Raw genomic sequence first — 12,246 nt, 5'->3', positions numbered from 1 at the left:
CTCTTAATCTCACCTAGGCCCACCTACCTGCACTCAGCCCATAACCCTCCACTCCTTTCCTGTCCATATACCTATCCAGTTTTACCTTAAATGACACAACTGAACTGGCCTCTACTACTTCTACGGGAAGCACATTCCACACAGCTATTACTCTCTGAGTAAAGAAATACCCCCTCGTGTTTCCCTTAAACTTCTGCCCCCAACTCTCAAATCATGTCCTCTCGTTTGAATCTCCCCTACTCTCAATGGAAACAGCCTATTCACGTCAACTCTATCTATCCCTCTCAAAATTTTAAATACCTCGATCAAATCCCCCCTCACCCTTCTACGCTCCAATGAATAGAGACCTAACTTGTTCAACCTTTCTCTGTAACTTAAGTGCTGAAACCCAGGTAACATCCTAGTAAATCGTCTCTGCACTATCTCTAATTTATTGATATCTTTCCTACAATTCGGTGACCACAACTGTACACAATATTCCAAATTTGGCCTTACCAATGCCTTGTTCAATTTTAACATTACATCCCAATTTCTGTACGCAATGCTCTGATTTATAAAGGCCAGCGTTCCAAAAGCCTTCTTCACCACCCTATCTACATGAGACTCTACCTTCAGGGAACTATGCACTGTTATTCCTAGATCTCTCTGTTCCACTGCATTCCTCAATGCCCTACCATTTACCCTGTATGTTCTGTTTGGATTATTCCTGCCAAAATGTAGTACCTCACACTTCTCAGCATTAAACTCCATCTGCCAACGTTCAGCCCATTCTTCTAACCGGCATAAATCTCCCTGCAAGCTTTGAAAACCCACCTCATTATCCACAACACCTCCTACCTTAGTATCATCGGCATACTTACTAATCCAATTTACCATCCCATCATCCAGATCATTTATGTATATTACAAACAACATTGGGCCCAAAACAGATCCCTGAGGCACCCCGCTAGTCATCGGCCTCCATCCTGATAAACAATTATCCACCACTACTCTCTGGCATCTCCCATCTAGCCATTGTTGAATCCATTTTATTACTCCAGCATTAATACCTAATGACTGAACCTTCTTAACTAACCTTCCATGTGGAACTTTGTCAAAGGCCTTGCTGAAGTCCATATAGACTACATCCACTACCTTACCCTCGTCAACATTCCTCGTAACTTCTTCAAAAAATTCAATAAGGTTAGTCAAACATGACCTTCCACGCACAAATCCATGCTCGCTACTCCTAATCAGATCCTGTCTATCCAGATGATTATAAATGCTATCTCTAAGAATACTTTCCATTAATTTACCCACCACTGATGTCAAACTGACAGGTCTATAATTGCTCGGCTTACTTCTAGAACCCTTTTTAAACAATGGAACCACATGAGCAATATGCCAATCCTCCGGCACAATCCCCATTTCTAATGACATCTGAAAGATCTCCGTCAGAGCTCCTGCTATCTCTACACAAACTTCTCTCAAGGTCCTGGGGAATATCCTGTCAGGACCCAGAGATTTATCCACTTTTAAATTTCTTAAAAGCACCAGTACTTCCACCTCTTTAATTGTCATAGGTTCCATAACTTCCTTACTTGTTTCCCACACCTTAGACAATTCAATATCCTTCTCCTTAGTGAATACCGAAGAGAAGAAATCATTCAAAATCTCTCCCATCTCCCTCGGCTCCACACATAGCTGACCACCCTGATTCTCTAGGGGACCAATTTTATCCCTCACTATCCTCTTGCTTTTAATATAACTGTAGAAACCTTTCGGATTTATTTCACCTTATTTGCCAAACCAACCTCGTATCTTCTTTTAGCTTTTCTAATCTCTTTCTTAAGATTCCTTTTACATTCTTTATACTCCTCGAGCAATTCCTTTACTCCATGCTGCTTATATCTATTGTAGACATCCCTCTTTTTCCGAACCAAGTTTCTAATATCCCTTGAAAACCATGGTGCTTTCAAACCTTTAACCTTTCCTTTCAACCTAACAGGAACATAAAGATTCGGTACCCTCATAATTTCACCCTTAAATGACCTCCATTTCTCTATTACATCCTTCCCATAAAACAACTTGACCCAATCCACTCTCTCTAAATCCCTTCGCATCTCCTCAAAGTTAGCCTTTCTCCAATCAAAAATCTCTACTCTAGGTCCAGTCCTGTCCTTCTCCATAATTATATTGAAGCTAATGCTATTGTGATCACTGGACCCGAAGTTCTCCCCAACACATACATCTGACAGCTGACCTATCGCATTCCCTAACAGGAGATCCAACACTGCCCCATCTCTAGTCGGTACTTCTATGTATTGTTGCAAAAAACTACCCTGCACACATTTCACAAACTGTAAACCATCCAGCCCTTTTACAGAATGAGCTTCCCAATCTACGTGTGGAAAATTAAAATCTCCCACAATCACCACCTTGTGTTTACTACAAATATCTGCTACCTCCTTACACATTTGCTCTTCCAACTCACACTGCCCATTAGGTGGCCTATAAAACACTCCTATCAGTGTTACTACACCTTTCCCATTCCTCAATTCCACCCAAATAGCCTCCCTAGAGGAGCTCTCTAATCTAACCTTGCAAAGCTGCGCCATAAGATTTTCTTGGACAAGCAATGCAACACCTCCTCCTCTGGCCCCTCCTACTCTATCACACCTGAAGCAACTAAATCCAGGAATATTTAGTTGCCAATCACACCCTTCCTGCAACCATATTTCACTAATAGCTACAACATCAGAATTCCAAGTAGCAATCCACGCTTTAAGCTCATCCACCTTTCTTACAATGCTTCTAGCATTAGAATAGATACATTTAAGATACTCTCCACCTCCTCCTCTCTTTTCATCCCTAACAATGCATTCAAATTTATTATCCTTTTCTTTCTTCTCCCCTATATCTTCGGGTTGAGCGCATCCCTTCCCCATCACCTGCCTTTCCTCCCTCACACACAGTCTACTTACTTGCTCTACTGGTGAACTAACCTCCTCTCCCATAGTTCCCTCAAATTGATTCCCGCCCCCCCCCCATCTTACTAGTTTAAAGTCTGCCCTGTAGCCCTAGCAAACCTCCCCGCTAGGATATTGGTCCCCCCAGGATTCAAATGTAACCCGTCCTTCTTGAACAGGTCACGCCTGCCCCAGAAGAGGTCACAATGATCCAGAAACTTGATTCCCTGCCCCCTGCTCCAATCCCTCAGCCACGCATTCATCCTCCACCTAATTCCATTCCTACTGTCACTGTCGCGTGGCACAGGCAGTAATTCCGAGATTACTACCTTTGCGGTCCTTCTTCTTAACTGCCTTCCTAACTCCCTGTACTCTCGTTTCAGGATAGATTCTCATAGGAACCCTTTATATGGGTTCCACATCCTTCTTGTAGTGAGGCAACCAGAACTGAGCGCAGTACTAAAAATGTGGTCTGACCAGGGTCCTATATCGTTGCAACATTACCTCTCGGTTCCTAAATTCATTTCCGCAATTGATGAAGGCCAATACACTATACGCCTTCCCAACCACAGAGTCAACCTGCGCAGCTGCTTTGAGCGTCCTATCAACTTCAACCACAAGATCCCTCTGATCCCTCACACTGCCAAGAGTCTTACCATTAATACTATATTCTGCCATCATATTTGACCTACCAAAATGAACCACTTCACACTTATCTGGATTATCTCCATCTGCCACTTCTCAGCCCAGTTTTGCATCCTATCAATGTCCCACTGTAACCTCTGACAGCCCTCCACACTATCCACAACACCTCCAACCTTTGTGTCATCAGCAAACTTACTAACCCATCCCTCCACTTCCTCATCCAGGTCATTTATAAAAATCACCAAGTGTAAGGGTCCCAGAACAGATCCCTGAGGCACCCCACTGGTGACCGACCTCCGTGCAGAATATGACCCATCTACAGCCACTCTGTTGCCTTCTGTGGGCAAGCCAGTTCTGGATCCACAAAGCAATGTCCCCTTGGATCCCGTGCCTCTTTACCTTCTCAATAAGCCTTGCATGGGGTACCTTATCAAATGCCATGCTGAAATCCATATACACTACATCTGCTGCTCTTCCTTCATCAATGTGCTTAGTCACATCCTGAAAAAATTCAATCAGGCTTGTAAGGCACAACCTTCCTTTGACAAAGCCATGCTGACTATTCCTAATCATATTATACCTTTCCAAATATTCATAGACCCTGCCTCTCGGGGTCTTCTCCATCAACTTACCAACCACTGAGGTAAGACTCACTGGTCTATAATTTCCTGGGCTATCTCTACTAGCCTTCTTGAATAAAGGAACAATATCCGCAACCCTACAATCCTCCGGAACTTCTGCTGTCCCCATTGATGATGCAAAGATCGTTGCCAGAGGCTCAGTGGACTTACGGAAATTACAGAGGCATTAGAGGCAGTTGGTCAGATTGATAAGAAAAGAACACTGGCAGGGATGGAAGCTATTCAGAAGGCACAGGATATATACACCCCAAAGAGGAAGGAGTATTGACGAACCATAGCTAACTAGCCAACATAAAAGCCAAAGAGAGGGCATACAATAAAGCAAAAATTATTGAGAAGCTTTTAAATGCCAGCAGAAAGCAACTGAAAAGTGATTAAGAAGGTAACGATGGTATGTGAAATTAAGCTAGCCAGTAACAGTAAAGACAAAACCAAAAGATTCTTCAGATTATTAATTGTGGAAGAGAGGAAAGAGTGAGATACTAGACTGCTGTAACAATTGCTGGAGAGGTAGCAACGGGGACAAGGAGATGACGGACAAATTGAATAAGTATTTTGCATCAGTCTTCACTGCGGATGATCCTAGCAGTTTGGTGGAAGTTCCAGGTGTCCAGGGTCATGAAGTGTGTGATGTTACAATTACTGGAAAGAAGGTTCTTGGGAAGCTGAAAGGTCTGAAGTTAGGTAAGTCACCTGGACCAGATGATGTATGCCCCAGGGTTCTGAAAGAGGAGGCTTTAGTAATGCTATTTCAAGAATCAATTAATTCTGGCATGGTTTCAGAAGACTGGAAAATTGCAAGTATCACTCGACTCTTCAGGAAAAGAGAGAGGCAGAAGAAAGGAAGTTATAGGCCAGTTAGTCTGACCTCAGTGGCTGGGAAGATTTTAGACCATAAGACAAAGGAGCAGAAGTCGGCCATCCGGCTCATCGAGTCTGCTCCGCCATTTCATCATGAGCTGATCCAATCTCCCCTTTTGTCCCATTCCCCCGCCTTCTCACCATAACCTTTGATGCCCTGACGACTCAGATATCTATCAGTCTCTGCCTTAAATACACCCAATGACTGCCACCCTTGGCATCAAATTCCATAGATTCACCACCCTCTGGCTAAAAAATTTTTTCCACATCTCTGTTCTGAATGGGCGCCCTGCAATCCTCAAGTCATTTCCTCTCGTACTAGACTCCCCCACCATGGGAAACAACTTTGCCACATCCACTCTGTCCATGCCTTTCAACATTCGAAATGTTTCTATGAGGTCCCCCCTCATTTTTCTAAACTCCAATGAGTACAGTCCAAGAGCGGTCAAACGTTCCTCACATGTTAACCCTCTCATTCCCGGAATCATTCCAGTGAATCTTCTCTGAGCCCTCTCCAATGTCAGCACATCCTGTCTTAAATAAGGAGCCCAAAATTGCACACAGTATTCCAAGTGACGTCTTACCAGTGCCTTATAGAGCCTCAACATCACATCCCTGCTACTATACTCTATTCCTCTAGAAATGAATGCCAACATTGCTTTCACCTTCTTCACCACCGATTCAACCTGAAGGTTAACCTTAAAGGTATCCTGCATGAGGACTCCCAAGTCCCTTTGCATCTCAGAACTTAAATAATAATTTAAATAATAGTCTGCCCGTTTATTTCTTCTACCAAAGTGTATGACCGTACACTTTCCAGCATTGTAATTCATTTGCCATTTCTTTGCCCATTCCCCCAATCTATCCAAGTCTCTCTGCAGACTCTGTTTCCTCAGCACTACCGGCCCCTCCACCTATCTTTGTATCATCAGCAAACTTAGCCACAAAGCCATCTATTCCATAATCCAAATCGTTGGTATACAACGTAAAAAGAAGCGGCCCCAACACGGACCCCTGTGGAACACCACTGGTAACTGGCAGCCAACGAGAATGGGATCCCTTTATTCCCACTCTCTGTTTCCTGCCGATCAACCAACGCTCTATCCACATTTGTAACTTTCCCATCATTCCATGGGCTCTTGTTTAGCAGCCTCATGTGCGGCACCTTGTCAGAGGCCTTCTGAAATCCAAATACACAACATCCACTACATCTCCCTTATCTAGCCTACGTAATTTCCTCAAAAAATTGCATTAGGTTTGTCAGGTAGGAAGTCATGCTGAGTTCTGCCTATCTTGTCATATGCCTCCAGGTACTCCGTAACCTCATCCTTGACAATCAACTCCAACCACCGATGTCAAGCTAACAGGTCTATAATTTCCTTTTTGCTTCCTTGCCCCCTTCTTAAATAGCAGAGTGACATTTGCAATCTTCCAGTCCTCCAGAACCAGGCCAGAATCTATTGACTTTTGAAAGATCATTGCTAATACCTCTGCAATCTCCACAGCTACTTCCTTCAGAAAACGAGGGTGCATTCCATCTGGTCTGGGAGGTTTATCTACCCTTAGGCTATTCAGCTTCCTGAGTACTTTCTCTGTCGTAATTGTGACTGCGCATATTTCTCTTCACTGACACCCTTGAATGTCTGGTATATTGCTGATGTCTTCCTCAATGAAGACTAATGCAAAATACTCGTTCAGTTCCTCCGCCATCTCCTTATCTCCCATTACAATTTCTCCAGCATCATTTTCTATCAGTCCTATATCTACTCTCACTTGTCTTTTACTTTTTATATACTTGAAAAAGTATATAAAGTACTTTATATACTTTTAATATCCTCTTTGATATTATTTGGTAGTTTCCTTTCATAGTTCACCTTTTCCCTCTTAATGACCTTCTTAGTTTCCTTTTGTAAGCTTTTAAAAACTTCCCAATCCTCTGTCTTCCCACTAATTTTTCCTTCCTTGTATGCCCTCTGCTTTGCTTTTACTTTGGCTTTGTCTTCTCTTGTCAGCCACGGTTGCATCCTTTTTCCATTCGAAAATTTCTTCTTCTTTGGAATGTATCTGTCTTGCACCTTCCTCACTTCTCACATAAACTCCAGCCACTGCTGCTGTGCCATCCTTCCCGCTAGTGTCCCTTTCCAGTCAACCTTGGCCAGTTGCTCTCTCATGCCACTGTAATTTCCTTTACTCCACTGAAATACCGACACATCGGATTTCGGCTTCTCTTTCTCAAATTTCACAGTGAACTCAGTCATGGTGTGATCACTGCCTCCTAAAGGTTCCTTCACTTCCATTTCACCTCTGGTTCATTAGACAATTGGTTTACAATTACATTTCTGGTTCATTTTGGAGTTGATTGTTAAGGATTTAGTTTCGGGGTACTTGAAGGCACATGATAAACTAGGCCAGAGTCAGCATGGTTTCCTCAAGGGAAACTCTTGCCTGACAAATCTGTAGGAATTCTTTGAGTAAATAGCAAGCAGGGTAGACAAATGAGAATTGGTTGATGTTCTGCACTTGGATTTTCAGAATGCCTTTGACAAGGTGCAGTAGATGAAACTGCTTAACAAAGTGCGAGCTCACGGTATTACAGGAAAGATTCTATCATGGATAAGTCAGTGGCTGATTGGCAGGAGGCAACAAATGGGAATAAAGGGAGCCTTTCCAGTTTTGCTGCCGGTGACTAGTGGTGTTCCACAGGGGACTGTGTTGGGGCCGATTCTTTTTACATTGTATGTCAGTGATTTGGATGATGGAATTGATGGCTTTGTTGCAAAGTTTGCAGATGATATGAAAATAGGAGGAGGGGCAGGTTGTATGAAGCGCTTTAGAATAACAGAACATTACAGCACAGAAACAAGCCTTTTGGCCCTTCTTGGCTATGCCGAACCATTTTTCTGCCTAGTCCCACTAACCTGCACCCGGCCCATATCCCTCCATACACCTCCCATCCATGTACCTGTCCAAGTTTTTCTTAAATGTTAAAAGTGAGCCTGCATTTACTACTTCATCCAGCAGCTCATTCCACACTCCCACCACTCTCTGTGTGGAGAAGCCCCCCCCCCCCCCCCCATAGTTCCCTTTAAACTTTTCCCCCTTCACCCTTAACCCAGGTCCTCTGGTTTTTTTCTCCTCTAACCTCAGTGGAAAAAGCCTGCTTGCATTCACTCTATCTATACCCATCATAATTGTATATACCTCTATCAAGTCTCCCCTCATTCTTCTACCCTCCAGGGAATAAAGTCCTAACCTATTCAACCTTTCTCTGTAACTCAGTTTCTCAATTCCCAGCAACATCCTTGTAAACCTTCTCTGCACTCTTTCAACCTTATTAATATCCTTCCTGTAATTCTGTGACCAAAACTGCACACAGTTTTGATGGTGCTGGGCCTGTATTCACTGGAATTTAGAAGACAGAAGGGTGACTTAATTAAAACCTATCAAATAGTGAAAGGACTTGATAGTGTGGATGTGGAGAGGATGATGGTGACTATGACCAGAGGACATAGCCTCAAAATAGATGGGTGTCCTTTTCCAATGGAGCTGCGGAGGAATTTCTGTAGCCAGAGAGTGAATCTGTGGAATTCTTTGCCACAGGCAGCTATGGAGGCCGTCTTTATATATATTTAAGGCAGAGATTAAGGCAGGTCATGAACGAATACAGGAAGAAGGCAGGAGATTGGGGCTGAGAGGAAAATTTGATCAGCCATGTGTAATGGTGGAACAGCCTTGATGGGGCAAGTGGCCAAATTCTGCTCCTGTACCTTGTAGTCTAAAAATGGATTGTGTTGGAGTAAAGCGTGTGATTGATCTTAGAGCACGTTAAAAGGTCGGTATAACATTGTGGGCTGAAGGGCCTGTACTGTTTTATGTTCTAATTATTTGAGTATCACATGATAAACTAATCCATGAATCTTATATTTTCAATCAGTCATTGTTGGATTGGGCAAATCATTCTGTAATGTTTCATTTTGCTAGGAAAGCCTTAAAATTTGCAGTGTTTTAACTTGAATATATTTTTTCGATCTGGTGGGGTAATATTCTGTTTTTTTAATCCTAGACTGAAGAAACTCACCCTGTCAACTGGAAACCAGAGATCATCAAAAGGAAGAGATTTTAAGAACTTAATTTCTTGCAGTTTTGTTTTCCATCTGGCTGGAAATGTTTCAGATTTAGTTTATCTTGGTTATACATTGCACCCTATAATAAATTGTACAAATCTGACAATGACAGTGATATAACGAGACAGCAGGTAATGAGGTAGAAAATCAAAATCATTTTTTTTAAAAGTGAGAAAAGATTATAAGGGATCTTGGGATAAGTTTATTTTCCACAATATCTTTCTATAATCTACAAGGCTAAAATCGAGAATGTGAAGGAATTCCCTCCACTTGCACTTTCAATAACTGTCAAGATGTTTGACACTATCCAAGTAAGGAAGTTTCTTGATCTTCAAAAACAAAAATGGAAAATGCTGGACATAGCATATGAGGCATATGTAGGAAGATGTTTAGCATGTCACACCAGACAGTCAGCCATTCTTGTCTAGCGTGTAGTGTCAGGATTGGTCTCCTTTCGGATTAACCAGGTCATGATATGAACATTCCTGACTCGACCCTTTTTTGGTTACGAGGCCAGGTGGCTAGCTTGATACTCAACCCGGCACGGATGGTTAGCAGGCTTGGGGGTAGCCAAACTTAGATTCGAACTCGGAAGCCTTCACTCCGGAGTCTGGCACTGATGCCATTGCGCCGATGTCTATGCGCCACCAACCAGTGTTAACAGTTAGGGTGTAGGAAGTAAAACAAGGCTTAATCATCACCTTATCAACTATACCATGACAATGTATTTGGGTGTTGTGTATATTAACAAAATACACACCACCTTCACCCGCTATATTACTTTGAAAATATTTTGTCATTTCTTCCTTATTGCTGATCTAAATAACCTTGTCAACTGCACTATACTCAAAGTCCAATATAAAGCATCACGAATCACCAGAAATACAACCAATCTGCAAATTAAAGAAAAAAATAACTTAGTAATTGATCAGCTCTAAATCTTCTAGGTAAGATTTTGATACCTTATAGCATAGTTTATAGATAAGTTCTGAACTGTTGGTGTTTGCACAGCTGATCTTTATGAAAATTATTGCTAAATGTTGTATTTTTTGAACTTTAGGTTATTAACTATATTTTGTCCATCTACACTTAAACATTAGCGATGTCATTAGTATCAGTACTATAACTGAAGAATTACAGACCTCCAGTCATATTTCATTGTTTTGTTACTTACTCTATATTGGGGATGAAATGCATTAGGAAAGTCAAGTTTTCATTATTCAGTTATACCCATTGCTGGTTATATAGTCTATTACAACATCATAGATTCACCATTGAAACAGATTTAACCTCACTGAGTCTGCACCTATTTACACTTTCCCATTTAATCCACCCACATTATTATCAATTCCACCTAGTTTATAGAACAGCAATTAACAGAGAGTTAGGAGAAAGCAAGTGAGTGAATTGTGTGAATGGTTGGGACCAGGAGTGGGAGAGATGGGGTGGAGTGATCAGAGAGGCTAGTTGGAAGGTACAAGAAAGAGGACTAAGATGGGGGGGATGAGAACTATAGGAGGATTAAAAGGAGAGAAAACAGCAGAGTGAAAACCCTGAGATGAGGTTTACCTGAAAGTGGAAAATTCAATGTTCATGCCATTGAGTTTAGACTACCCAGACAGAATGAGTTGTTCCTCTGGATTGGGATGGCCATTGTTAACTGTACAGGTGCTCTACAAATCATTCAATCATTATGCATTTGGAGGAAGCCAGGTTTATTTATTTGGTGATACAGCATGAAATAGGCACTTCTGACCCTTCAAGCTATGCCGCTCAGTGACCCCCAATTTAACCAAGTTTCATCACAGGACAATTTACCATTGCCAATTAACCTGCTTAATTAGTAGGTGTTTGGACTGTGGGAGGAAACTGGAGCACCCAGAGAAAACTCAGACATTCCATGCATGATGTACAAACTCCTTACAGAGAACATAAAACGAGATGCTGGAAATCTAGAGTAACGCACAGATTGCTGGAGGAACTCAGCAGGCCAGGTAACATCCATTGAAAGGATTAAACAGTTGTTTAGCTCCTTACAGAGGATGCCAGGATTAAACTCTGAACTCCAGTGCCTTGAGCTGTAATAGTGTAGCGCTAACCTGTAAGCTACTATGGCTGGGAGCACTAAATGCAGTAGATGAGGTTGGTTGAGATGCACGGAAGTGCCTCACCTGGAAGGACTGTTGACTTCCTAGCTGGTTGTGAGGGAGGAGAAAGAAGAACAGCCACTTCCGTGGAGCAGGAAAAAGTGCCAGGTGTTAGGATGTATTGAATGGATTAGGGAGTTAGTGGTCCCTGTGGAAGATGGAAAGGAGTAGTGAGGAGATGATGTGACTGGTAATGGGATCCAATTCTAGCTAGTGGAAATGATGACGGATGATGTGCTGGATGCAGAGACTGGAGGAAAGGTGAGGACTCAGAGAAATGTAGCCCTGTTTTGTCTGAAGGAAGGCAGAGTAAAGAACAAATATATTATTGAGCGCACTCTATCAACTACAGTACAAGGGAACCTATATTCCCTAAAAAGGACATTTCAGAGGGTTGGATTGGATGGCCTAATGTTGAGAGAAGATGAATTGAAATTGGGGAAAACATGATGGCATTCGTACAAGAAGCAGGGTTAATATCACCAGCATATGTCATGAAATTTGTTAACTTAGCTGCAGCAGTATAATAGAATATATGATAATATAGAACAAGTAAGTAAATCAATTACAGTATTTAAATAATTAAAAATAGTGCAAAAACAGAAATAATGTGAAATAAAAAGTGAGGAAGTGTTCATGGTTTCAATGCCCATTTAAGAATCAGATGGCAGAGGGAAAGAAGCTACTCCTGAGTTGTTCTGTCCATTCAGAAATCTGATTGCAGAGGGGAAGAAGCTGCTGTTGAAGTGTGTGCCTTCAGGTTCCTGTACCAGCACCTTGATGGTAGCAATGAGAAGAGGGCGTCCTGAGCGATGAGAGTCCCTAATGTTGAGTGTGTGCCTTCAGGCTTCTGTACCTCCTTCCTGACAGTAACAATGAG

General features: G+C 42.2%; 1 protein-coding gene across 2 annotated transcripts in view; it reads left to right on the top strand.

Moving 5' to 3' along the window:
• plrg1 (pleiotropic regulator 1) overlaps window positions 1-12,001 on the top strand; it is a 90,654-nt gene extending 78,653 nt beyond the window's left edge. For both annotated transcript variants that reach the window (XM_059964799.1, XM_059964798.1), the window contains one exon: window positions 9,159-12,001. In XM_059964799.1, coding sequence (XP_059820782.1) covers window positions 9,159-9,218 — 60 coding nt within the window. In that variant the 3' untranslated portion in view covers window positions 9,219-12,001. The remainder of the gene's footprint in view (window positions 1-9,158) is intronic.
• The last annotated feature ends 245 nt before the right edge of the window (window positions 12,002-12,246 follow it).

The sequence above is a fragment of the Hypanus sabinus genome, chromosome 3 (assembly GCF_030144855.1).
Source record: "Hypanus sabinus isolate sHypSab1 chromosome 3, sHypSab1.hap1, whole genome shotgun sequence".
Classification (NCBI taxonomy): Eukaryota; Metazoa; Chordata; class Chondrichthyes; order Myliobatiformes; family Dasyatidae; genus Hypanus; species Hypanus sabinus.
This window is presented reverse-complemented; position numbering and strand designations above follow the sequence as displayed.